This window comes from Quercus lobata, chromosome 4 (genome assembly GCF_001633185.2).
Source record: "Quercus lobata isolate SW786 chromosome 4, ValleyOak3.0 Primary Assembly, whole genome shotgun sequence".
Classification (NCBI taxonomy): domain Eukaryota; kingdom Viridiplantae; phylum Streptophyta; class Magnoliopsida; order Fagales; family Fagaceae; genus Quercus; species Quercus lobata.
Genome location: NC_044907.1, coordinates 91,385,033 through 91,410,863, shown reverse-complemented (window position 1 = coordinate 91,410,863; position 25,831 = coordinate 91,385,033). Strand labels below are relative to the sequence as shown.

Sequence of the window (25,831 nt, the reverse complement as noted above, 5' to 3'; positions counted from 1 at the left end):
AAATTAAACCAAAACCAATCCTTCAAGGCACCTGACGATTGTCATAATATACTGCCCTCAGATAACCAACTCTCCCAACCCATAATAGAGATTAATGGCGTCTATAAGACTATATCTCTGTTGGCCTGAGATAGCAAAGTGACTACCTTTTGTATTGAAGGACCTTCAGGGTGTTATCTTATGCATATATCTTTCAACTTGCAACTCATATCGTACCTTTTCATTCGATTGGTTGAAGATCAATAACGCAAAGATTTGTTTTACAGCCGCAACAAAGTCTCACAACATTTTCACAACAACTGAAGTGTCAGCCCATCATAAGTTGAAATAAAATAATAAAATATTATACTGGACTAACCACAGCTAAAAAACAAGATTGTTGTAACATTTATTATACTGGACCAACCACAGCTAAAAAACAAGATTGTTGTAACATTTTGTTATGTCCTATAGGTGCAATTTGGAGATGCAGAACACCCAAACAAGAAAAGTCAGGTCTATATATATAGTTTGCAAAATCTCAATTACTCACTCCCTGACCATTCTGATGTCTAGTTCATTTAATTGTGTCAAGACCAGAAAGTAAGAATGCTTAAAATCACTGAAGAAACAAAATGGATTATTTTGTTATGACAAGGAAAATCAAGATGGCTATCATCAAATAATTTGTAGTACAGTGAAACCAGAACCCTGATTAATGCATGGAGAAACTCAAGCACAGTGCTAGAATTGTTTCACTTGCAAGGCACAGCCAAAATAATAATGTAGGTAGGAGATTTACATAGGAGATTCAACAACTTGAAGATTGTTAGTTCTTAAAAGTCTTTTCAAAAAATGAAGACTGAACTCTTAGCTTATGACAACTTGTTATCATCCTAGGGAATTTGGTGATATTATAGCTTGGCCTTGTGTTCAGGCCTGTGTGTAAACTCAAAATCTATATGTACAAAAGCTCGTTCAACTTCAGGGAGTAGCTCAAGCTTCTCTTGGAGTGTCTCACCAATATTATGAGCTTTGTTCAGAAACATGTCTTCTGGCAATACTATGTCAACCTCCACAAAGTAGTGAGAACCAAAAGTGTATGCTCTAACTGTGTCAATGTGCTTGATTTCTTCATGGTGGTTCCATATCAGATATGTTATCTTCGCCAAGAAATCAGGAGGTGCGGTTCTTCCAATTAGGGAACATACATTCTCAATGACTGTCTTTGCCCATGTATTTATTGTATATAATGCTATCTGCATTATTAGTTCAAGAACTCATCATTAGTGGATAAACTAAGGTTAGCTCGCTGGAAGATTGGAAATTCGATCGTGTCTCCAATTTAATAGTGTGTTATTTCAAGGCACATAAAGGCATTTGAAGCATAAAACCTCAAAGTTTCCTTCTTTTCTTTCGCAGGTCATGTTTGCCGATAAGTGTAAAATTGTAGGAATATTCAAGCTTTAGAATAATGCAATTACCACAACATTTTTACAACTGTTGAGTTGGAAAATTGTTATTTATCCTCATTATAATTCACTACTGATATCACTTTATTAACAACCATTAACAATTTTCCATCTTGACAGTTATAAAATATGTTATGACTAGATTTTTTGAAAGCTTTAATGTGGGGTAGTGAAAAGCTTTGGGAGGAAAAAAAAAAGTTTGTCTTATTTTGAACTCACCATAATAGCTCCAGTGGGATCAATCCACCAGTAATATTTGTTGGCTAAAACAGCTGCTGCTAAACCAATTGAATTAGTAATAACATCAAAAAAATGATCTTGTGCATATGCTCTAACAATTTTGTTTTTAAATCTTCGACAGTAAACCATGAGCACAAACTTCACAACTGTAACAGAAACCATAATCCCAATTACCCATTTCTCCTGTTCTTCATCCATTTCAGGGTGGGACTGTAATCAAGATTGTCATATAAAAGATGAAAGCAATATTAGTAATTAAACAGGCATCAAGTTAAACAAACTTAACTGTATCTAGACAAAAACAGTTTCCTACATCCAATATATAAATGACAGGAGACAACTATTCTCTCATAAAGTGGAATTTTGAACTGAAAAAAAGAGGTTCAAATCTAAAATCTATTGATTCCTGAGAAAACTGACTAAATACTGTCAGTAAATGAACATTATTTTTTATTACTGATGGTCATAGTTGACAACATCCACGTCAGACAGCATCACTACATTAGAGGGAGTAGGCTACATGTATCAAATGGATGTGTAAATCACTCCAAAAATTAGTGAGGAAAACAGGTATGAATTGTTGAAGTGTCAAAAAATGTCTACACCATTTAATTGAAGTGACCTACCATATAGCGTAGCATGTAAAATCATTAAAAGGAATCCATATAACATAGGAATAAATTGAGAAACTATCCTGGAATTTCTACCAAACTCTCTTCCCCTCCCCCCTCCTCTCTAAGAAAATTTCTATAAAACTACTAAATGATTTTTTTCTTTCTTTGTTAGACATGAACATCTGCCTAATTATAGAGAGGACAATAGCCATACATGCTCACATGTTGCATCCACTTACTCATATGAGATTGAAGAGAAAAAAAAACCATGCTTGGGCTATTACGAAGAAGTGATACATTTACTTGGTGCCTGAAACCAGTTGTAGACTGTCTAGGCAGCCTTTAACGGTGAACGGCCAATAAGATTGAAATTGCATACCTTACTCAATAATTGTTGAACAGACTCTAGCAAGATTTGCAATCCAAGAGTTGCCATTACCGATGCAAAAACAATGATACCCTGCATACTCAAGCTTGGTTAGTAAAGGCTTGTAGTAATTAAAACAAAAGCAAACTTTAAGGAAAAATTTAAAAGGCCAAGACAGATGGTATGACTTTTCAGTCGCAGGTTTGCCTGTGTTATGAGGATTGCTGGCAAGCCTTAGGTCTACATAACAAAAAACATGTTCATTCTTGAACTTACAGTTCCAAAACTAAGCTGTCATTGATCTAACTCAGATGAACCTTTAAGTGTTTGACTGTTTTGTAACACATGCACGAAATATTGGATTGAAACAACTAGGAAGTTTGATGCCTTAAACCCCAAGGGGCGGGGGGGGAGGGTAGCACAATAGGTTGGAGATCATGCCTTATGAAGAGTAGGTCTCTGGTTTGAATCACTTCTTAGACATAGTGCTGGGACTGAAATTCACTCATCCAAAAAATGAAAGTTTGATGCCTTACCACTGGCTGCATCCGTCTTTTTCCAATTGGATAGTGATACTGGTTTGGGTTTCTCATGGAATATGTGGTGAACCACAAAATAAACCCTGACAAGAGATCCAAGAGGGAATCCAAGGTAGATGCAATAACTGCCAATGATCTGCTCTCAATAGAAGCAAAAACCTTTGTTCCAAAAAGCACCAAATTAGCTATATTTGATGCATGAATTGCCATCCTCTCACTCCGAGCAAGCTGCTTCATTTCATTCTGATAAAGCAGTGTTCAATGCCACACAAGTATTCAGTTAAGAAAGGTATGTAGTAGTCAGAAGTATCATACTTTTGGTAAACATAAGTTCTTGAACCTTTTTATTGATCATGTTAATACTTGGTTCTAAGTCACTACTGATACAAAACACTTTGACTAGAATAGTAGTAATTCAAAAAATATTGCCTTTATTTTGCATAATTGAATTAAAAAAAATGCATTCCTTTGTTTTCCCACAAGTTAAAATCTGAGCAGGAACTACTTGTAAATATGCCCTCTTAAACTTGAGCTAGTTCAGAACTAACTTTTTGCCCAATTAGGAAGCCAACCATGTTTATATTAAGATTGTCCAAAACACATCGAACATTGAAACTTCATACAAAGTTATGGAGAATAAACAAAACAACCGTGTCAACCAACCTCTGTGAGACTTCCAGGACAACCACCTGTTTCAGTCATGGCCTCCATTTCGCTGAACCCTTCAAAGAGCTCTTTTTGCTTCTTATAGTACTCTGTAACCCTGGATCGTTTCCCTGAGATCAAGAATAAATGAAAAAATAAGTAAATCAATGAACGAGATTAGTTGGGAGATTCTTCAGCAAGGCTCACAGACAGATGGAAATGACCCAAATTATCATTTATGAAGCCATTTTTATAAATAAATTAAACATCAGGCAAGAAAAGCATTAGGAAAAATTAAGAGCATTAACAAATTAATTTCAAACTGCTGTCTTAAGAAGAAAATATTCTCTTAAGGGCAGAAGAGCAATGCAAGCATATAGACTATAGTGATCCAACTGATATATGCAATACAAAACAAGTTGGAAATGATCTTTCTTCTAGCAATAAAATAATGAATATCCAATCAGTTTTTCATTTAAGGCTCTGCTACCTCAGGATCACGCTAGCCATTCAAGGCTGAAAGCATTGGATACAATGGAAATCATACTTCTTTTTACAGCAATCTTAATGGCAATAATGTCACCGAGAGTTTCTTCATTAAATTAAATAAACTACCAATTTTGTATGCTTCTGTGGTAGATGAGACACAATTCCATTCTTAGACCATTTCGGATCAAAGGAAAATAGATTAGAATACTAGATGTAAACAACCTTGAAGATTGTTCACCAAGTTGAACTTTGTGACAAAAAATTCAAAGACAAAAACTTTTAACAACTGGCATTTCTCATTTTCTGAGATAAACAAAAAGCTTGACTAGAAAAACCTTGTCATAACTCATAACAGGCCTTGCATCACTACTCTTTCTTCTCATTATTCCATCTTTACCAAATATGAGTAGAAAGTGCATCACTCTAAAATTGTATACCCTCTTTCTTAACTTTTGATCATATAATAATAAATAAAATAATAATAATAATAATAATAATAATAATTTTTTCTGGAAGGGTATATGTTCATGTATGCACTTTCCATTCCTAATATGTGTTTATTTTGTAATCAACTTTTACACAGCTGAATCAAACCCAACTCAAATTCCAAGGGAATCTTGTTAATGACCTCATCTATGGATATTTAAAACTCACCTTAGATATTTTAAAGCCTGGACCGAATGGATAGTTTTAGCCACTATGGACCAGATGCTAGAGTTCAAATCCAATTGTTTAAAAAAAAATTACAAAAAATGGAAAGCATTTCTGGGAACATACTTGTTGATGTCAAACTAAGTCACCTGAGCTAAAATCAAAATCACATTGAATGATACGGTACCAGCCATGGAAAGGACAAAAAAAGAAGAATCATGTCTATACAAATATCATTGACAAATGAATTAAAAAGTGAAAATAGCTAAAATTATACCAGCAATTATATGTGCAAAATCTATCTAGCACTCCCTTATTTGAAATTTCCATTAAAGGGAAGCATTTAAAGGACCTAAAAATAATGAATAACAAATAATGACATCATTTAGCAAACTCTAATATTTGGGACCAGAGGTTATTGTTGATGGTACAACTTTTCTTTGGGACTAGGAGGCAGGGGTGGGAGTTTTTCAGGGGAAACAAAAATGCCATGGCAATGTTAGTAGTTATTGATACAAGTCTTTTTGTAAAGCATAACAATTTACATGAACACAGTCACTTCCTTTAATTGTGAAGCTGTTTTCTGTGTGTCCCTTACCCGTTTGGTGAAACGGTTTCAAACCACACTTTTTCAAAGTACAATTTTTTAAATTCGATTTTTTCCAAGGTACAATTTTTCAAGCTACCTAGTTTTCAAAAAAGCTGAAAATTAAGCTGTATCAAACAGTCTATAAGTCTTTCAAATATATCATCTGCATCATAGAAAGCTTATCACTTTGTTAATTTTCTTACTTCAATTCTTTTATGCCTCACCCCTATAATAAATTTCCAGTGATTTTGTATACAGTGGAAAGCCCCTCTAAATTAATCCTAGTTAATTTTATACAATTGTTCACTTTATATTTCTGGTCACACAAGCCATGTTTTCATAAGGGTTCTGCTATATCTGAGTTTTGACAATCATGGTGATAGTCCTCTATAGTGTATATGTATAATATGAGTTTCATCCTCACATTCTTTGGTCTTCAATTTGCTATATCCGATTACCAAAAGTTTGTTTCATTTAGTGATAAACATATTAATAGCTCTACAGCCAATGATAACAAGGAACTAAGTTAGAAAGAGTTTGTTTGAGATAGAAACAAAAACACAAGGCGATGAGAATGAAGAAGAGAAGGCTTACTAGCACGAAAAAGCTGTGGGAAAGTACTATGATGATGGTCATCATCATCTACGTTTTGCTGTGGCAGACAAAACTCCTTAATATTGAGTCTCCATGAAGATGTTGTCTGGCTTGACACTTTGGTACTTGTGTCAACTTCTGATGACCAAAAAGGCTCAATTCTGCCATTTTCACCTATCACAGTTCCACTCTCACCCATTAAATCTCTCTCAAAAACTCTCTTATTTGTATTTGAGCATTTTCTGAACCAATAATGCCTTGCAAAGTTTCCTTATATATAGAGCACAAGCAACTACTACAACTACTGCTGCAAAGTTTGTAACTGCCCTTGCTTAATATGTGGAGGGACAGAGACAGATGAATCACTGTATATACTTATACCATTTTGCATGGCATTATGTGGTTTAGGACAGAAAATCTAGGACCACAACTAACCTTTTTGGCCACAACTTTACCTCAACTTGGTGAAAAAAAAAAAAAAAGTGGTGGGTCCATATAGTGTTAAAACAGCCAATTATAGTATGCCATATAAGATAGTTGCAGGAAAGAATTTGGTCTTAGAATAGCTCTTTTGAACATCAAGAATTCTAAATACACACTAAATTAGTAAATTTCACAACATGTCGAATTTGAGTGGATGACACTTTCCATCCACTCCTGTTTACACAAACTCATCACTTTTTGTCAATTACTTACAATCGACTACATCAACGTCGTGAGATTTGGTGTGTTCATACCATTGTTGTTTAACGTTCAACAAATGTTAGCCACATTATATTAATTGTAATCGATAAAAACAAGTAACGTCTTTGTTTCATATTGGATTTGAACAAGTGTATATTGTCTCCTCATTCAACAAGGTTACAAGGTCGTAGAAGCAGTCAGCAACTGATATTAAGATTTAAGATGAGTACTATAAGTTAAAACTATTACCTATTAATTTTTTTAGCGATGTTTTTCTAACTAATAGTCAATTTATTTTTAGTTTTATTTTTGGGGTTGTTTTCTTTATGCATGGTTGTCTTACCATCAGTTTTTTTTTTTTTTTTTTTCTTTAAAATTTGACCTTTGCTTTTAATCATACGGCAATAATACTACCTTTTCAGGAATAGTAACTAGTAAATATAATATTACACATATAGAACCATTTTTTGATTCATAAATTTTAAAAAATAATAATAAAAAAAGTGTACAGTTATTTTATTTTTTTAGCAAAAAGTTAACAAACTATATAACATTTCTTTTTCTTGATTTTTATTCCATAATTGCTTTATAATCACCTTTTTTTTTGTTTTTTTTGTTTTTTTTTGGTGGGGTGGCTGATTCCAGAGTTTGCAACAATGAATTTTGAGCATCTTTGGATTTATATTCTGAATGTGGACCTCCTTATTGCCTCCTTTCATGTAAATAATATTCCTTTTGATCATGCGGTTATGGTACTACCTTAATTTCCCAAATAGTTAATTTATATAATTCAATTCATATAGAAAAAAGTCTAGTTCATCCCCTAAAAATAAAAAAATAAATATCTCCGTGTTGAATAATTTTACATAATAGATATAAGAACAAGATAGTAAAGAGCCAAGAACCCAAAGAAAGCATCAAAAGCCATTGTTATTGTTTATTACAAATCAAAGATTTAGTTAAATCTTAATTGACTTCTATCCTTTAATGACTTAATCATGCTAATTTGGAAAGTCAAATACAATTTTTTTTTCCTTGATTTTTATTAAAAAAAGCTTTATGATCATTGGTTTTTAATTTTATTTTATGGGTTGTTTAAGTGACATATTAACCCACATGCCCCATATGTTGTTGATTGTAGAGCTTTTATTCTTTTCTAGAATAATAAGTAGGTAGATTCCACAGCTTGCAGCAATGCATTTTTAGCACCTTTGAATTTTTATGTTTAATGGAATGGAATTAATGGAACCGCCCCTCCTGCCTCTTTTCTTCTATGTAATATATTCCTTTTGATCATACGGCAATAGTATTATCTTTCTTGAATAACTTCATAAGGGAAAAATGTATTTTTCACTCTCTTGCCCCTTCATGATTTAAAATATACCCACTTAGTCATGTCTATTTTTCCTTTTTTATGTGACTAATAGAATATAGATGCATCCTCTCTTTTTTTTTTCTTTTTTTTTTTGAAATGAAAATGTACGATAGAGAATTAATTTTATTCAATGTCACGATTTACAAAGAGAAAGAGAAAGGATGGACCATTCTTTAAACCAAACATTGGTTTAATTACTCATTCTATTTAGAAGCTAAATTAGCTCTAATACATATACTAGCTAGGAACACTAACAAAATAAAAAAGTCTAAAACCTAAAGTTTCGCATTTATTTTTTGCTAATGATGACATTCTTATTTTCTGTGGAGCCACAAAAGAAGAGTGTTCTACTTTAATAACAATTTTGGAGAAGTATGAACAAGCCTTTGGGCATCAACTAAATCGTGAGAAAATTTCCCTCTTCTTCAGTTAAAATACTCCTCAAGCTATTTAAGATGATGTCAAAATTAGGTTTGGAGCAGAAATAATAAAGTAACACGAGAAGAGTCTTAGACTACCATCTTTGGTTGGAAAAAATAAACATAATACTTTCCACAAATCACTCGAGCGATTGAACAATAAATTGTCTAGATGGAAGGAAAAATTGTTATCCAATGTCGGAAAGGAGATTCTTATAAAGACTGTTGCACAGGCAATTCCAACATACACTACAAGTGTTTTTAAATTACCTAATACTCTTTGCGATGAAATGACGAGCATGGTGCGTTGCTTTTGGTAGGGTCAAGCTAATGAAAAAAAAAGATGGCATTGCTAAGCTGGGATAAGATGTGTATGCCTAAAGAGGAAGGAGGCTTGGGGTTTCGTGATTTAAAGGCTTTCAACTTAGCATTATTAGCAAAGCAAGGGTGGAGACTTCAGAATGAATCAAACTCTTTAGTGCACAGGGTCTTCAAAGCTCATTATTTTCTAGATGGGGATTTCTTATCAGCTTAAATGGGCAATCGCCTTTCTTATGCATGGCGAAGGATCATGGCGGCACAACATATTGTTCAACAAGGCTACCGGTGGCAGGTGGAGAACGGCCAAGCCATCACCATAGTAAAGGATAAATGGATCCCCAAGCCCTCTACTTTCAAACTTACTTCTAGACATCCCGAAATACCCACAGATGCGAAGGTCACTCTTCTCATTGATCGATGTACTCGAGCTTGGTAGTTTGATATGATCCATCAATTTTTTTCCCCAGATGACGCTAAAGCTATATTAAGCATCCCTTTAAGTACTAAACTGCCTGGCGACCGATTGGTGTGGGCCTATACACTAAAGGGTAATTTCATAGTTCGCAGAGCATATAGATTGGTAGTGGCTTCGAGAATAGGTAACACCTTTGGGGGAGCATCGAATGAAGAGAATGGAAAAATATTTTGGAAGACAAAATGGAGGCTAAATATCTCAAACAAAGTTAAGTCCTTTGCATGGAAAGCAAGTAAGAATATATTGCCTACAAAGGCGAATCTATGTTGAAGGAAAGTTCTGGTTAATCCAGTTTGTGAGGCCTGTGACACTGGAATTGAAAATAGTGCACATCTCTTTTGGGAATGTGATAAGGCTTATGAGGTCTGGCAACTTTTTGGACTCATATTTGATACCCATGTTTTGGTCTTCCATGAGTTTGTGGACTAGTTGTGGCACCTGAAATTTTCACAACGTGTGGGGGATGATACTCTGGAATTAGTACTCATGATAGCATGGAATATTTGGTATAACCGTAACCAGGTATGACATGGCAAAGCTTGACAACTTAGCAGGCCAATATTACACAAAGCACGAGTTTTGTTAGAAGAATTTCAAATAGCCAACTTCAGTATGCCTCACTTTGTGTCCGACGAGGTGACCCACTAGGTGGCTTCGCTTAGTCCTAGGTATAAGGTTAGTGTCGATAGTGCAACTTTTACTAATTCTCAGTCATCCGGAAAGGGGTTATTATTCGGGACATTGTAGGTCAAGTGGAAGCAGCTATGTCTAAAAGGCTCCTTATTTCTTTGGGAACTTTGGAATCCAAAGCCAAAGCATTAGAGGAGGGAGTCCTCTTTGCTTGGGCTGTGGGGGTAAGGGAGGTAGTCTTTAAAAGTGACTCAAAGATAATCATTGATGCTTTATGGGAAGTCAGTGAAGCACTTACTACAATTTGCAATATCATCAAGGGGATTTAGCAAAAGCTACAAGACTTCAAAAGCATGCAAGTGAACCATATGTCAAGCGGGAAGGCAATTGTCTAGCACACAACTTGGCACAACACGCCAATGATGTTTTTGACTATGTAACTTAGATAGAGGAAAATCCTAATATGATTGAATCTTCTTAATAAAAGTTATAACTTTCTTATTATTAAAAAAAAAAAAAAGTCTAAAAGCACTTACTACAATTTGCAATATCATTAAGGGGATTCAGCAAAAGCTACAAGACTTCAAAAGCATGTAAGTGAACCATGTCAAGCGGGAAGGTAATCGTCCAGCACACAACTTGGCACAACATGCCAATGATGTTTTTGACCATGTAACTTAGATAGAGGAAAATCCTAATACGATTGAATCTTCTTAATAAAAGTTATAACTTTCTTATTATTTAAAAAAAAGTCTAAAACTTTCACATATTATTGAAACATTCTCTAGAATCCAAGCGAGTTCCAGAGGATATGTCTAGTTCGAAGTCAGTATATTGCCACAAGCTCACTGCAAGTACGTACATTGATTCAACAACTATATCTCTGAAAATCCACACTCTAAACATAACAATAAAGCTTCAAACATTCAACTCTTCGAGGGATCAAAACTGAACTGACCCTATATTTATGGGACTAAAACCAAAAAAAAAAAAAAAACAAACAAACAAACAAGTAGCAAATAGACGAAAATATACAAATATATTAAATTATTATATTTTAAAATTTGAAATATCAAAATTGAACGATTTACAATTGAGGGACAAAAATCAAATAAACCCTATATTCGAAGGACAAAAAATCACAAATTACCATTTATTTATATAGAAAAAAAAATTTCTACTCACTCATTAAAAGAAAAACCTTTTTTTTGGATAATTAATATAGAAAAAAACCTAATGAATTGATTTTATTGAAAAATTTATTTATGGTCATGGTTTTTTTTTAATTACTTATATTTATCCTATAAGCAGGGACAAAGTTTAGCTAAATTCGTAGCTAAATTTTGTTGTTATTTATATTTGTTTTGGGTAAGTGGTTGATTCCAGAACTTGTTGCAACATATTTTAAGCATCTTTGAATTTGTATATGCTATTAATGTGAAGCTGCCTGCCTCCTTTTTCTTGCAATTTACATTCCTTTTACTATTGTTTATTTTATGCTTCCTCCGATTGTGTCGATTTTTCATTAGATTTAGTAATGGGTGAAAGTGAAACCTTTGTCTAGGGACCAACATAAGATATTAAAGATTAAAGAAAAGCATCTTTGTATATCATACTCAATTTTGTAGAAGTTTGATTGTGTCATAAAAAAATAGCTATAGTTCTTGTATTGTTGGCATCTCACGATCATTTTTATGAAAAAATGACCAGGACGTCAGTCATTATCTTACACGCTTTGTACATACAGCATCGAATGGTGATGAAACCAACGACTACCTAAATAACTTCAATCAAATATTCAAAAACAGGAAAGGTTTATTATATTTGTTTGTAATTTCCAATGGGAACAAAGTTCTCACGACTCCAACAATGGCTTTATTAGGTTGTTTCTCACAAGTTTCCAATGGCAACAAAATTGCTTTGACTCAAAGATGATGGCATTATTAGCTAGCTAGGCTCTTAATCCAGAGCCTGTGTTAATGTAATATTTTAGTGTCATGACTCATGAACCTTAACTCTAATACCATTAATCATGATTGGAGGATGTGCTACTTACATATGCGCTTTATTCTAGAAAGGTAAGACTTTCTTCTCTTTCCCCTTGTGTGTTAAAAATATTTAGTATTCTTAAAGAAAGAGAAAAAAAAAAAAAAGAAGAAGAAGAAGAAGAAGAAGAAGAAGAAGAAGAGTAGTATTGAATAAGAAAAAAAACTTCAACAATAGCTAATTATTAGGCATGGCATATGGCTGTAGTTTTAGGGAAAATCTTGGCAATACTACACAAGAAAGTATGGTGGTACACTTTGTGGTTCAGATGAAGCATAAAATTAACTGTATAAGTTGGAGGCGTTTAGATGTGATACAATATAAGCATGCATCAAAATATACCAATTTTAAGACATAATAGTGAATGGAGCTTTAGTTTCGCTGAGGCATGCTACTTTGTATGGTGACTCCATTGGAGACGCATGGATATTGATCTGAGTCTGAGTGTACAATTTCCTTTTACCAATTCCGCACCTCTGAGGCATGTTTTTTTATATAATTTAAGAGTCCAATAGTCTTTTATTTATTGTTTAAAAGTGAAGCGATTTAGGTATTTAATGTCTTAATGGTTCTAAACCTAAATGAAAGAAACATACAGGAGATTTCAAGTTTTCGACAGTAAAAACTGGGTCATATGAGAGAGCCAAGTCCTGGAAAATTTTGTTGATTATACGATAGTAATTCAAACTTATGGTGTCTACAACATAATAATTGTATTTTATTAAAAGACTTTACCAATTGAGCTACTGGAACCCATGTGACATGGATGAAACTTTGATAATGATAAAGACAGTCGCCTAAGCTAAAATGGAAATATCATGCAACAGATATTCATAAACAAAGAAATCTTCCACCTTAGGGAAAAGTAGGGATTTAGTAAAGTGCAGCTAATATACTATACCTTGATCCTTATCTCACCTACATCACAAGACAGGAAAAGCCACTTTTAAATTTTTAATCGTTCAAACAAGATTAAATTATAGAAATATCAGTTTGTTCACTTATACTTGCTCAAACATGGTCAACCCACTAGTCGCCTTGGAGGATATATTAATGTAAATAAGATTTGATGGGGTATGTATTGTGGCATGCAAGGCATCTCTAACCAAATCAAGTGCTTTACTCTTTCAGATACATCCTACAATTAGCTAAACTTTTAAGTCTTGTTCATGAAGAAAAGTGAGGACGACAAAAGTCCTATCCAGTCAAGGATGATAGCTTAAGGCAGTCAATTAGGTATCCAAGTAATAAGAAATAAGAAAATAAAGTGTTTTGGTGCAAAGGGAAATAAAATATATCAGAAAAGTTACATAATTAAGTAGCTTTTACAAAGGCAACTACGATTTTAATTTAAGACACTATCTCTAACAAGATATTTGCAAGTGCTTGGGATTAATAAGCTCAAGATATATGTTCCTAATCACTGCATATGAGCCACTATTTCTAACAAAATATATGCAAGTGTTTGGGATTACTAAGCGCAAGATATAAGTTCCTAATCACTACATTAATAGAAAAGAGTAGGGAACCCCGGGTTGTAGAGGTTGGAGGGATGCCTCTATATATATAAGAAGAAGAAAAAAAAAGAGATTAAAAATATGTCCAGAAATTATCTGATTAGAAATAGTCTTTCTAGTGATACAACAAACATTCACAATAATTCTAAATTAGCCTATTATATCACACATGGACTATTAAATTTTTTTAAATTACAGATTATAGTGACTCCATTATGTGTGAAGTGATAGGCTAATTTAAAAATATTGTGAAATTATTGTTATGTCTAGAATTTTATCATTAATATAATAATCAGCTGTGCCGATATTAATTGCTGCACTCAATACACCACTATATCATTTGGATGAGTTGATACTTCTCCAAGCCTTAGCGTGCGGGGGAGCTGGGAAGGGTGTGAGTTTGAATTGCAAGGATAGCATATTTTTGAAAGAGTAAGTACTAAGTATGTATTGAAGTTGGAATCCAACTAATTGTGTAAAAATTGATAAAAAATTCATTTTTGTACTAAGGAACAACAAATATTTCCACTCAAAAAAAAAAAAAAAAAAAAGGCAAAAGCGAAAGCAAAAAACAAAAAACAAATATTGAGGTGTCAATAACATCCCATAACACGTCAATAATTGTTGAATTATCACATAAGTACCTTCATCATCATGCCTTTTGCATGTTCCTCAAAAAAAGAAAATCATGCCTTTTGCTTTGCTGACGAATTTTAATAGGGAAGACACAAAAAGTCTGCAATTCAACATCTTATTGCGTATCTGAGTCACTATTGATAGAGAAAGCGTGCAGCACCAGCTCGATTAGATCATTTGAGGCTTAAGACAACAGCTTTAAAGCAAGTTATTCTTTGTATTTAAGTTTGGCTTACATCTTCCTTTCAATACATAACATTATTAATTCGCTTAATATTTCTTATAACATACTTTATTTTAATTAGGATTTTATCAATTATAATTAGATCTTCGTCTCTTTTTTTTTTTTTTTTTCATAAAACTTCTTTTAAACTTTTTGATTTTAAAATAAAATTATCAATATTAAAATATATAAATAAATAAATAAACCGTTTATGTCTAGGGGTTAATTTAGAAAATATCAATCATTTAGCAAAAAATCATACGTATATCATGTGATTATATCCATTAAACCCTTTGTTTTTAATCTAATGGAATGGTTAATTTATCACAAACCTTATATCTGAAGGTTAAACTTTTTAAAATCAATTAGAGTCATGTCCAAGTTAACTTAGTTAAATGCTTAAATATTTAATTATTGATGGTTCTTCCTGAAGAAATTAATCCAAATTCCAGAGTCAGCAAGTAGTGAGGAGCTTAATTCATGATCACAATGGACGTTGGTAGTAGGTTCTCCAGACCCAATTACTTGGGCAATCAGTGTTTTAGTTGCATTATGGACTTGTGAGCAATTATAGATGATTTTCAATTAGCTTTCTCGCCATTTGTTAGTTGAACCTATGCTAAACTTGTTATACACTTTTTGACTAATAGTGCCAGTCTATAGGATCCTCTAAATTTGAAATGGATCCATTTCATGGTTCAGATCGATTAACTATTATAAATAAGATGGTGTATCCAGTGTCATCTTATTTAAGATTAACATCATTTAAAATTTTAAATGACGTGACATTTGGTACGGTTTTTAATTGTAAGGAAAAAAAAAAAAAAAAAAAAGACTATTTCCATTTCAAGTGAAATGGAAAAGGCATCTTGTCTACTTATGATTTCTATGCTTCTATTGTTATAGATTGCAAATCTCTCATGAGCTTGATATCTTATCTAGGGCTACTTCATTCCTACCATGAAAAAAATCAAACAACTGATTTCCTAGCAAAACTTGGTTACTCATAAGGCTTGTCTTTTGTTGTTCATAGTACTCCTCCAATACACAGATAAGAACGTAATATTTGTAACTAGCTACAACAAGTCTTTTGCTTAGTTTTTGGTTAAAATTTGATTCACTCCCTTGAATTTTACTTTAGTTCTCAAATTCGTTTCAAAATTTTAATTTTTATCAATTTAGCCTCAGTCAAAATGAAGTCAATCTGGTTCTTCTGTGATGAATATTATTTCTATTAAAAAAAAGTTGAAACATTAATTGTATTTGCTAAATGATTTGGATAGAAGAACCATACCTGCTTAATTTAATCAAAGTGAAGGACTAAATTAACAAAAATCAACCATTAAGGATTAATTTGACAATTGACGTGAAAGTTAAGGGACTTAAGAATAATTCTAGAATAATTCTAAGACGAAATAATTCTAGATATAAAGGTTCAACCACTAGTACTCATCATACACAGCACCTACATATATAGGAACAAAGAAATGTAGGTAGTAAAGGAACATAATTTGACTTATGCAATCGCGAGTTCCAATCAACTCAATCATCAAAATTTTAACATTAAAAGAAAAGAAAAGAAAAAAAAAGAATAGCGTTTACTTGAATATTTATAGAACAATAGGATTTGATTTGTTACATCTCTCATTTGTAGGGTTTCAGAGAGAGAAATTGATTGGAGAAAATATCTGAATCTTGTGTATTGAATTGATTATGTATGCATTAACACTAACGGTATTTATACAAAGCTAACTAACTAACTTAAACCAATTAGATACCCAGGTTCCGTGGACATGGTGGAGGCTCTTGCTGCTAGTCGGGCCGTTGTTTTTGCCAAGGAGCTGTGTCTTCAGTCTATGGTGGTGGAGGGTGATTCCTTACGGGTTATTCAAGCTTTAATTGATGATAGGCCTTCGAGGACTATGTTTGGTAATGTTATTGCTGATATACATAGTTTAGTTTCTAATGTTGATTGTAGTTTTTATCATGTTAAGAGAGAGGGAAATAAACTCGCTCATGCTCTCGCTCGTAGAACAGTTGCATTTGCTGATTTTGATGTGTGGTTAGAAGAGCTACCACGTGATTTGAAGGATATTTTCCAGTTTGATTTGCATTAATAAATTTTCTTACTGGTGTCTCAAAAAAAAAAAAAACCAATTAGTTATAACACGTGTGAACTCATTCCACTTGTATGTACATGTGTGAAATACTCGAGCACTAAGCTAGGTGTAGTTTACATCAGCTGCTGCACTACTCCTGTTGTTTAGTTGCTGCGTGTGTCGTTTAGGCTCTGATACAGTCTTCAACATCAGTTCTTTTTTTCTGATCTTCTTCTCTTCTCTTATTCTAATGTTTAGAGCTTTGACACCCCCCTCAAGATGAGGACCAGATCTGTGTATGTTAATAACACTCATCTTGGAAAGTAAAGAAGAAAATTGGTGAAAGCTAAGAGCCTTAGTGAACAAGTCTGCTAGTTGTGAATGTGTTGATGTGTAGAATAGTTTGATCGTATTGTCTTGTACTCGATCTTGAACCACATGACAATCTACCTCTATATGCTTAGTTCTCTCATGAAACATAAGATTTTCACCTATGTGCATTGCTGCTTGATTATCACAGAAAACAACACTGGTCTAGAATGAGAAACCTCTAAATCTTTGAGCATAGCTAGGAACCAAACCACATCACACACAGTCGCTACCATAGCTCTATATTCTGCCTCTGCAGATGACCTTGATACAATGGACTGCTTCTTAGACTTCAATGAGATCAATGAATCTCCCAAGAAAATGCAGTAACCAGTAGTGGACCTTCTAGTGTCCACACAAGCTGCCCAATCTGAGTCTGTGTAAGCCTTTAGATGAAGATCTGACTTAGAAGATAGTAAAACACCTTGACCTGGATTGCCTTTTATGTACTGTAGAACTTTGTGAGCTGCACCTAGATGAGGTTTCATTGGCTTATCCATATATTGGCTGAGCTTATGGACTGAGGAAGCTATATCAAGTCTAGTGATTGTGAGGTACAATAATCTGCCAACTAATCTTTTATACACACCGGGATCAGGTAAAATCTGCCAACATTAATATTTTTATTCAGAGCAATATGGGAGGCCACTTAATATAAGATGGTTCTTTCCTTTTCATGGATTGTTAATTTGTTGAAGCTATATGTAAATGAATGGTCTAATATTTTCTAATGTACATTTGATAGATTAAGATATTGAATTGGAATGTAATTTCCTAATGTTCAATTTTAGATATTATGCAAAAGAAAATTAGAAGTATTTTAGAGTTGCTCTCTAATTTTTAAGGGCTCCTTTTGCAGATTTAAGAATTTTAGAAGTATTGAAAAAATCTGTCATATGAAGGTCATCAAATATAGAAATATTATTTAATTATATATTTTAAAAGTTGTTGAACTATAATTTAATACAGAAAAATACTGACAAAGTTTCGTGGTATATATATAATTTTACATATCATTCAATTTAAACAAACAATTAAATCAATACTATTAACTTTTTACATTTTATTATATGGTATAATTTAGTTATCAATAATAATCCTACGTATTGCATTAGAGCCATGCACATAATAATAATAATAATAATTGTTAGAGATATATTAACCCATTAGCATAAGCCCAAGCCTAATTCTACTTTGTGTGCAAGTCAAGTTTCCTACTTGTACTAGAAGTCTATTAGTCTAGGGTTTAGTCTACTATATATACACATGTTATAATTTATTGTAACACAGAATTTGTATTACACTATAATATATTATTGATGCAGCCCTTTAGGGTTTCCTCCGTGGATGTAAGCCGTTAGGCTGAACCATGTAACCCTCATGTGTTATTGTGTTTTATACTTTATGCTTTCGCTTCCGCATCTATACTAGCATATTCAACATGATGTATCAATGCTAATATTTAACAATAATAATGCAATGAAATTCAAATTTTAGATAATACTTAATATATTTCTTGGGATATACTTATTATAAAAAGTGTATTTCTGGAATTAAACTTGCAATATCTTTTCTGGTTTAGTTGGAGAGGCTTATTAATTCTTCGCTTTTGTACCTATTGGTTGAGTAACATTCTTCAATTTGTTCACGTTATTCTTCCTCTATCCTCACACCATCTGCTTCAGAAGCCTCATGCTTTCCCGCTGCTTCCATCAATGCCGTCCACGGCCACTCAAATCACCTTCCCTACAAAGGAATTTGAATTATATTTTTGGATGGTCATATGAATTTGGTGATGGTGTGCTTCTGCTAATCATTTCTTTAGTGGTTGTTTTTGTTTTAATTTAATTCAATGAATAGTAAAATGCATTTAGGGGTGTGTATGGGTTGGGTTGGACGGATTAAGGGGATTTTTTGACCCAATCCACCATGGCGGGTTAAAAAAAATTCAACCCAACCTAACCCATCACATAAGTCCAATCCAAACCAACTCAACCCACATGAGTCATGTTAAAGGCAAACAACACTAATGACTAAACAGCAATAGTAATTTACTAGGGTTTGTGTGAACTAATTGGCTTTTATATAGGATAGGAAGAGATAATTATTTTTTTTAAAAATTATTAATTATATAATATATTTTAAATATATATTAAATATATGGGTGGGTCAGGTCAGGTCGGGTTTGACGGGTTTGGAATTTTATGACCCGAACCCAACCCGACCCGCCATCAAATTTTTTTTATAACCCAACCCAACCCGGTGGGTTGGGTCGGGTCGGGTCGGGTCGGTTTTAGCGGGTTGGCTGCACATTCCTAAATGCATTGGAGTTAGTATCCTAGAGGACCAAGACTAGGGTGCTTAAGTATGATCAAATAGTTGCTTTATATGAAGTTTTCAAGAAAAGCTTCATTTTTATTCCCCCAAAAGTTCTTAGGAGATCAAATAAGGCTTTTGTGGGTCTTTCACGTGTTTTACATCATGTGGTTGCAGGTGTTTGCTGTTCTTTCGTGGTTGAGCTAAAGTTTTTATATGAATTATTTTGTGACATTGACCTGCAACAACTTTATATTTATGGTAGTAGTACTAAAGTTTTTTGTATTTCAATATTCATATATATATATATTGAATTGTCAATCTTAAGGATTTGTTCTTGATTCTCTGGAAAAAGAAGATAATAATGATTTGATTCTCAATGTTTCGAACTTGAAGTTACTATAAATAATAAATAAATTTTTTTTTCGAAACTTGGAAGTTTCTTTATCTAGGGGGTTCTATTGCGACATCAAGTTTTAGTCTGTTGATATGCCGAATATAATGTCAACATTGTGACCTTGAACATACTTTGATGCTTTTTCAGGTCACAAATACCCATTAGATATTGGATTCAAACCGATTGCATAGAGTAAGAAGAGCATCCACTCAAATGGTACTTAACAAGAAGAGGATAGAATAATTAGTTGCGTGCTGCTATTGGAAGTTATGTATCTGCCGATTCTTGAAATTTCTTCTAGAAAGAAGAAACCAATAATGATACTTGTAGGCATGTTTCATCTAAAAACAGCAAGGAGTGTTTTTGGAAGTGAATTTTGGGAAATATTCACTTATTTGTTGAATGTGCTTATGTCATCACTATTTAACATGTATTTGATGAAGTGTCTCATTTGTAAAACTTGAGAGTAATAAGATTACCTTTTTTTCTGAATAGAATGGTATGTTTATTTCTTTTTGTTTTTGTTTTAATACAGGAGAGTTTCACTAACACAACCGGTAAGATAATGAAAACTTCAAAAGATAAAGTTTGTTAAAATCTATTTTTTAAGTTGGTACTTACTCGCACATTGCGCAGGTTCGCAACTGGTTACAATAGAATCACATCACATATTAACTAAATCAGCAACTCACCCTTTTACTCTGGAAAGGCTTTGCTCTGATCGTTACTACTGTCATCATCATCATTGTCATCAAACCCCAATCTTGTGTTCAGGCCTATGAGAATACTCAAAATCTATATGTACAAAAGCTCGCTCAATTTCAGGGAGTTGCTCAAGTTTTTCTTGCAGCGACTCACCAATATCATGAGCTTTGTTCAAAAGCATGTCTTGTGGCAAAACTATATCAACCTCCACAAAATAATTTGAACCAAAAGTGTATGCTCTTACTGTGTCAATGTGCTTGATATCTTCATGGTGGTTCCATATCAGATATGTTAGCTTTGCCAAAAATTCAGGCGGTGCTGTCCTTCCAATCAGTGCCCAGACATTCTCAATGACTATCTTCGTCCATGTATTCATTGTATATAGTGCTATCTGCATCACAGGTTCAACAAATCATTATGAAAAGATAGATTAAGACCAACTCCAAGAAGCCAATCACAAATAGTGGGCATTTCACTTAAAACATGAGAGATATAGAGTGAATGCCAATATTTGGACACGCAAAACATGGCTGCTAGTTATTTTGATAATTTTAGGAAAAGAAAGGAAACTAATGACTTGCAAAGTAGCTGAATTCAATTATCATTATTACTTTTGGATGGATAAAAACAACAAATGAACCCAATTATCGAAAGTATAGTAAACAAGAAGAAGAAAAAAGAGCTGCTTATGAACTCACCATAACAGCTCCAGTAGGATCAATCCACCAATAATATCGAATGGCCAAGATGGCTGCTGCCAAACCAATTGAATTAGTAATAACGTCGAAAAAATGATCTTGAGCATAGGCTCTAATGATATCATTTTTAAACCTTCGACAATAGACCACCAGCATAAACTTCACTATGGTTACACAGACCATTATCCCAATCATCCATTTCTCCTTCTCAGGATCCCTTTCAGGCTGGATCTGTAATCAACACAAAAAACGAAAAACAATATTAAAGGACTCGCTGATACGGTAAATGACTACAGAAAATGAAAATTTAGAACAGTCATTTTCAAATTTTGCATCCACCAACTCAGAATGTGATCTAACAAGGATCTCATACATTTAGGTAGTAGCTTTTCATGAAGTACCAAGAACCAAGGTCACACTGAACCTCAGACATTAAGAAGGGAGCTGATTTGAAATCCTTCTCAAAGCAAAATTTGACTAAAATATGTCTGTGTCTAGCCACGCTCACTGCCATCTACATCCTTAACTTAGATTGGAGCATGTGAAATAAAAACCGCATACCTTCGCCATGAATTGTCGACCAGACTCAAGCAGAATTTGTAATCCAAGAGTTGCCATTACCGAAGCAAAAACAATGATTCCCTGCAATCTCAAGCTAAATTAGTAAAACATTTGTTGCATTAAAGAATAAGTTGGGTCCACATCCCTGTAAGTCATAATCACTCTTGAAACTACACTCAAAATTCTATGCTCAAGAGTCAAAACCAATACTATTTATTCCCAAGAGTAGATTGTTTGATTACTTTTCCATTTGATCCCTGAAGTTTTTTATTCCTAAGACTAGATTGTGTCTATTCAATGCAGTTTCTAATTAAAATTTTTTTCCCAAAACCAATGCTACTTGTTTATAAACTCAGTAGACCCTAAGCTCAACATTTCGATAACAAAATGAGAGCCTAAAGCATGGACCTGATGAAATATTTAGTCTTGTATTGCATTAACATCAAACTTCTTGTAATAGAATAAATTGTGGCATGACATCATGAAATGTCTATCTATTGCCTTTGCCTCTAGCATTTGTGGAATAAGACATAGCTGAGCCAATAGAAGCAATGATGGAATAGCATTTCAGTTCATTTCTCTCATTGATTGCAGAAAGGATTGATGAAATCATGAAATGGAAAGTAAAAACATAAAATCCGGACTTCTTTGGGGTTAACTTTTTTAATTAGTATAAGTTGAATAATTTTCACTCCACCAACTTCTGAGCAACCAAATGATCCACAGATGCAACACAAACCAAGTACACATATGAATGCTGATTATCAGCTTCAACAACTTCAATCCATCAGAATCTGAGTTTTCAAAGAATTATTTGATTGGATGACTTACCACTGGCTGCATACGGTTTTTTCCAATTGGATAACGATACTGGTTTGGGTTTCTCATGGCATGGGCTGTGAACCACAATATAAACCCTGACAAGAGATCTAAGAGTGAATCCAATGTTGAGGCAATAACCGCCAATGATCTGCTTTGAATAGAAACATAGAGTTTTGTCGCAAAGAGCACAATGTTAGCTATGTTTGACAAATAGATAGCCATCCTCTCACTCTTCGCAAGCTGCTGCATCTCATCCTGAGAATAATAATTTGCAAAACGATTAACAATGAAAATAGTATGGGTTTTTCTTTTTCTTTTTCTTTTTGGTTTGTGTGTATGTTGGGGGGGGGGGGGGGTGCTTGTTCACCAGGTGGTATATAATGGAAGATTGAACTTTTCATTAACTATTCATATGGTCAAAAATGAGAAATTATTCTCCTACTTTGTTCCACAAGTTGTCATTCAAAATCATCAAGTTGAACACAACCAACCTCTGTTAGACTTCCAGGCATACCACCATTTTCAGCCATGGTCTCAATCTCAGTAAACCCTTCAAGGAGTCTTTCTTGTTTCTTATAATAATCAGAAACCTTTCTTCGTTTCCCTATACAGTCAAAAGTACCAACTTTCGCATTATGTTCATCACTAGTCATGAATAAGAAGGTAATTGAAAGCATTCAAAGTCATCAAATATTGATGTTTCATTTTCCAAAAGAACCTAATATCATTCAAGTATGTAAAAGAGTAACAATCCGTCGGATAATTATGCTATAAGAACTCCAAGCATAACATGAAAGGCCATATATATGTGAAGTCTATAGTTACTCCCTTTATGTATCATCTGCAAAGAATGTGAAAGGAGTTTATTCCTTAAAGCCTTATGACTCCATAATTCACAAATTTTAAGTGCAAGAATTATAAGATGCCCCTTGCTGGTAATTGAAAGTTTCCAAAAAGCATCTAACAAGAATAAATTCTCTTCAAAATTCAATGCCAAAAGATCAATGGATTATATTTTTTCTCCAGCTATTTATTTCTTGTTTGGTTGTTGCGGTAACAAAGTTGGGATGTCAAAATTCAACAATCAATTCATATGCATCAATAGAATGTCAATAATTGCCCCTTTTTTTTCACAAAATAAAATAACGAACCATTGGATCAATAACTCAGTTGAGTCAACTTAGTTGTTAAGCCCAAAATCAGATTATAAGCTTGAAAAAAAAAAAAAATAATAAAAAAAAAAAAAGCTTTGAAATTTGTAGAAAGAAATCAGTAACTTGGCCGAGTCAACTCAGTTACCAAGCTAAAAATCAAATTATACACCGAAAATAAAAGCACATCTTTGAAGTTTGTACTTTGTACAAAGAAATTAGTAACTCGTCTGAGTCAACTCAGTTATCAAGCCAACGTCTGTGTAGTAACTCAGCTGAGCGAGTCAACTCAGATATGAAGCGCAAAATCAGATTACATATTTTACATTAACAAAGAACATCTGTCCTTTTTTATTTTTATGGTAAATAGTTCTTGAATCTTGCTAAGAAAAGAAAGATTTATGGAATTAAAAAAAAAAAATTCATTCTAGTATTGGCATTTCCTGGTCATTATTAAACTGTAGGTGCATATAACTTTAACATAATATCATATTATATAATATAATTCATGCTTACATCCGTACATACATATATATTGAATCATTGATAGATAAGGTTTTATCTTTATCTTTTTTTTCTTTTTTCAAGTACCATTAAATTCAATTATATGGCTAATTGGTCAAAACAACCACATGATTGAGCTAAATTATATGAGTAAAGAATTGTGTATATGCAATATATGTATGTTCATGAAAGAATACTTACTTGGGGCATGAAGAAAACTGCTGAGAGTGAAGAAACCATGCTGATGATCACCACCTCTACTTTCACTAAGTGCTGGAAACTCTCGCACACTCAGCCTCCAAGACCCAGATGACATTTCACTTCTCGATGCTGATTCAACATCTTGTGGCACCAAATTCTCTCTTCTGCTCTCATGGATCACTTCCATGATGAGCTCTCTCTCTCTCTCTCTCTCTCTCTCTCTCTCAAACAAGACTGTGTGGCCTTCTATGTTGAGCTTGAGCTTTTGCTAATGAAAAGCTGAAAACATAAACATGGCAAAGTCTTTGATAAATAATATATTATGTATAACAAGTCTAGTACTTTTCTGTACCACTAATAAGTCTTCACTGCAAAGACTAAAGAAATGGACTGGATGGATCATAATAAAAGAAAAGAATAGCATAAAAGAGAGAGGAACAAGACTATAGAGTTAAAGTTATCACAGTTGTTTGTTGACATCTTCGAACTTGCAAAGAAATTTCCTAGAAAAATTAATGCAAAGCTAAAAGCAACTTCCACGTATAAAGGTTTGGGTGCATAATAGAGTTTTTCCTTTCGGTAGGTCGAGTTCATATCTTGACTCGTATACATATTAATACTGCTATCATAGCTTCCTAGGGGCGAAGAAAAACCGGATTCTTTTAAGGGTGAGGGAAGTTTGTACGAAGCATAGCGGGAAAGGTGGATCAACCAGAAAGTGCATTTTATTTTTCAACAAATTTTCTCACATACTTTTTAATGTATTTCGATAATTTCATACGTATGATATACCAATTTTTTTTTTTTTTAGAAATAAAAAAGAAAATAGTTTTGAGAAATAAAAAAAAAAAAAATTAACTTTAAGAACCATAAAAAAAAAAAAAGAGAAATTAATAATATGACTATAAGAAAAAAAAAAAAAAATCTAACTTTTGAGAAGATGCAAAAACCAAACAATTTGACATGAAAGAAAGGCATACGAAAAAAGAAAAAGAAAAGATGATTTACAAAACATAATATGTTCTCCATTCTCTTTGTTATATCAACACCCATAATGTATAAACATGATTAGTCTATTTTTTTAAATCCTAAAGTTTAAGCGTTTTCAATCAAATCAAGAACACAAAAATATTACTAAGGGTGATCCAAAAAATATTCTTCATTCTATTAAAAAATTAATTTCAAAAAGAGAGAGAGAGAGAGGAGGAGGAACCAATATTATCAATAACATTAAGGATCTCTAGGTATAGTGGTTTAAGAATGAGTTGACTATACTTCTTGGGATGCTTAACACTAAGGGTGTCCATAAGTTAGATTTGTGCCCAACCTGCAACCAACTTGACCAAATAGGGTGGAGAAACTTCAAACATGCCAACGGCCGGAGAGAGAATCAAATCAAACTGGTAAAAACCGTCAACAGCGAAGAAACAACTAAAAATATCTTCAAATCCAATAGATGTTTCACTTAATCTTGTGAAATCTCATCAAATCTGGTGAGATCTC

At 33.2% G+C, this 25,831-nt stretch overlaps 2 protein-coding genes across 4 annotated transcripts; both read right to left on the bottom strand.

Annotated features, from left to right (window-relative positions):
* Positions 1–583: 583 nt before the first annotated feature.
* On the bottom strand, positions 584–6,630 carry LOC115983780 (metal tolerance protein 10-like). Of its 3 annotated transcripts, none has more exons than XM_031106552.1 (6): positions 6,180–6,630; positions 3,875–3,987; positions 3,209–3,454; positions 2,685–2,765; positions 1,671–1,901; positions 584–1,238 (listed from the first exon to the last, which is right to left on the bottom strand). In XM_031106552.1, exons 1-6 carry the CDS (start codon positions 6,376–6,378, stop codon positions 894–896), a joined length of 1,215 nt encoding a protein of 404 aa, XP_030962412.1. In that variant the 5' UTR covers positions 6,379–6,630; the 3' UTR covers positions 584–893. The 3 variants fall into 3 exon arrangements, with proteins under 3 accessions (XP_030962412.1, XP_030962413.1, XP_030962415.1); XM_031106553.1 differs by lacking the exon at positions 6,180–6,630 and adding an exon at positions 5,000–5,480; XM_031106555.1 differs by lacking the exon at positions 6,180–6,630 and adding an exon at positions 5,274–5,480.
* A 13,638-nt stretch (positions 6,631–20,268) lies between these two features.
* LOC115983508 (metal tolerance protein 10-like) lies at positions 20,269–24,715 on the bottom strand. Its single transcript, XM_031106215.1, has 6 exons — positions 24,329–24,715; positions 22,964–23,076; positions 22,482–22,727; positions 21,651–21,731; positions 21,090–21,320; positions 20,269–20,782 (listed from the first exon to the last, which is right to left on the bottom strand). Exons 1-6 carry the CDS (start codon positions 24,513–24,515, stop codon positions 20,438–20,440), a joined length of 1,203 nt encoding a protein of 400 aa, XP_030962075.1. The 5' UTR covers positions 24,516–24,715; the 3' UTR covers positions 20,269–20,437.
* Positions 24,716–25,831: the final 1,116 nt, after the last annotated feature.

Coding starts and splice junctions, on each gene's coding strand:
- LOC115983780 (XM_031106552.1), bottom strand. CDS start 6,378: ATGGGTGAGAGTGGAACTGTGATAGGTGAAAATGGCAGAATTGAGCCT. Junction 3,988..6,179: donor CCCACAGCTTTTTCGTGCTA/GTAAGCCTTCTC, acceptor TCTTGATCTCAG/GGAAACGATCCAGGGTTACA. Junction 2,766..3,208: donor AAAGACGGATGCAGCCAGTG/GTAAGGCATCAA, acceptor TTGAGTATGCAG/GGTATCATTGTTTTTGCATC.
- LOC115983508 (XM_031106215.1), bottom strand. CDS start 24,515: ATGGAAGTGATCCATGAGAGCAGAAGAGAGAATTTGGTGCCACAAGAT. Junction 23,077..24,328: donor CAGTTTTCTTCATGCCCCAA/GTAAGTATTCTT, acceptor TTGACTGTATAG/GGAAACGAAGAAAGGTTTCT. Junction 20,783..21,089: donor ATCCTACTGGAGCTGTTATG/GTGAGTTCATAA, acceptor CCTGTGATGCAG/ATAGCACTATATACAATGAA.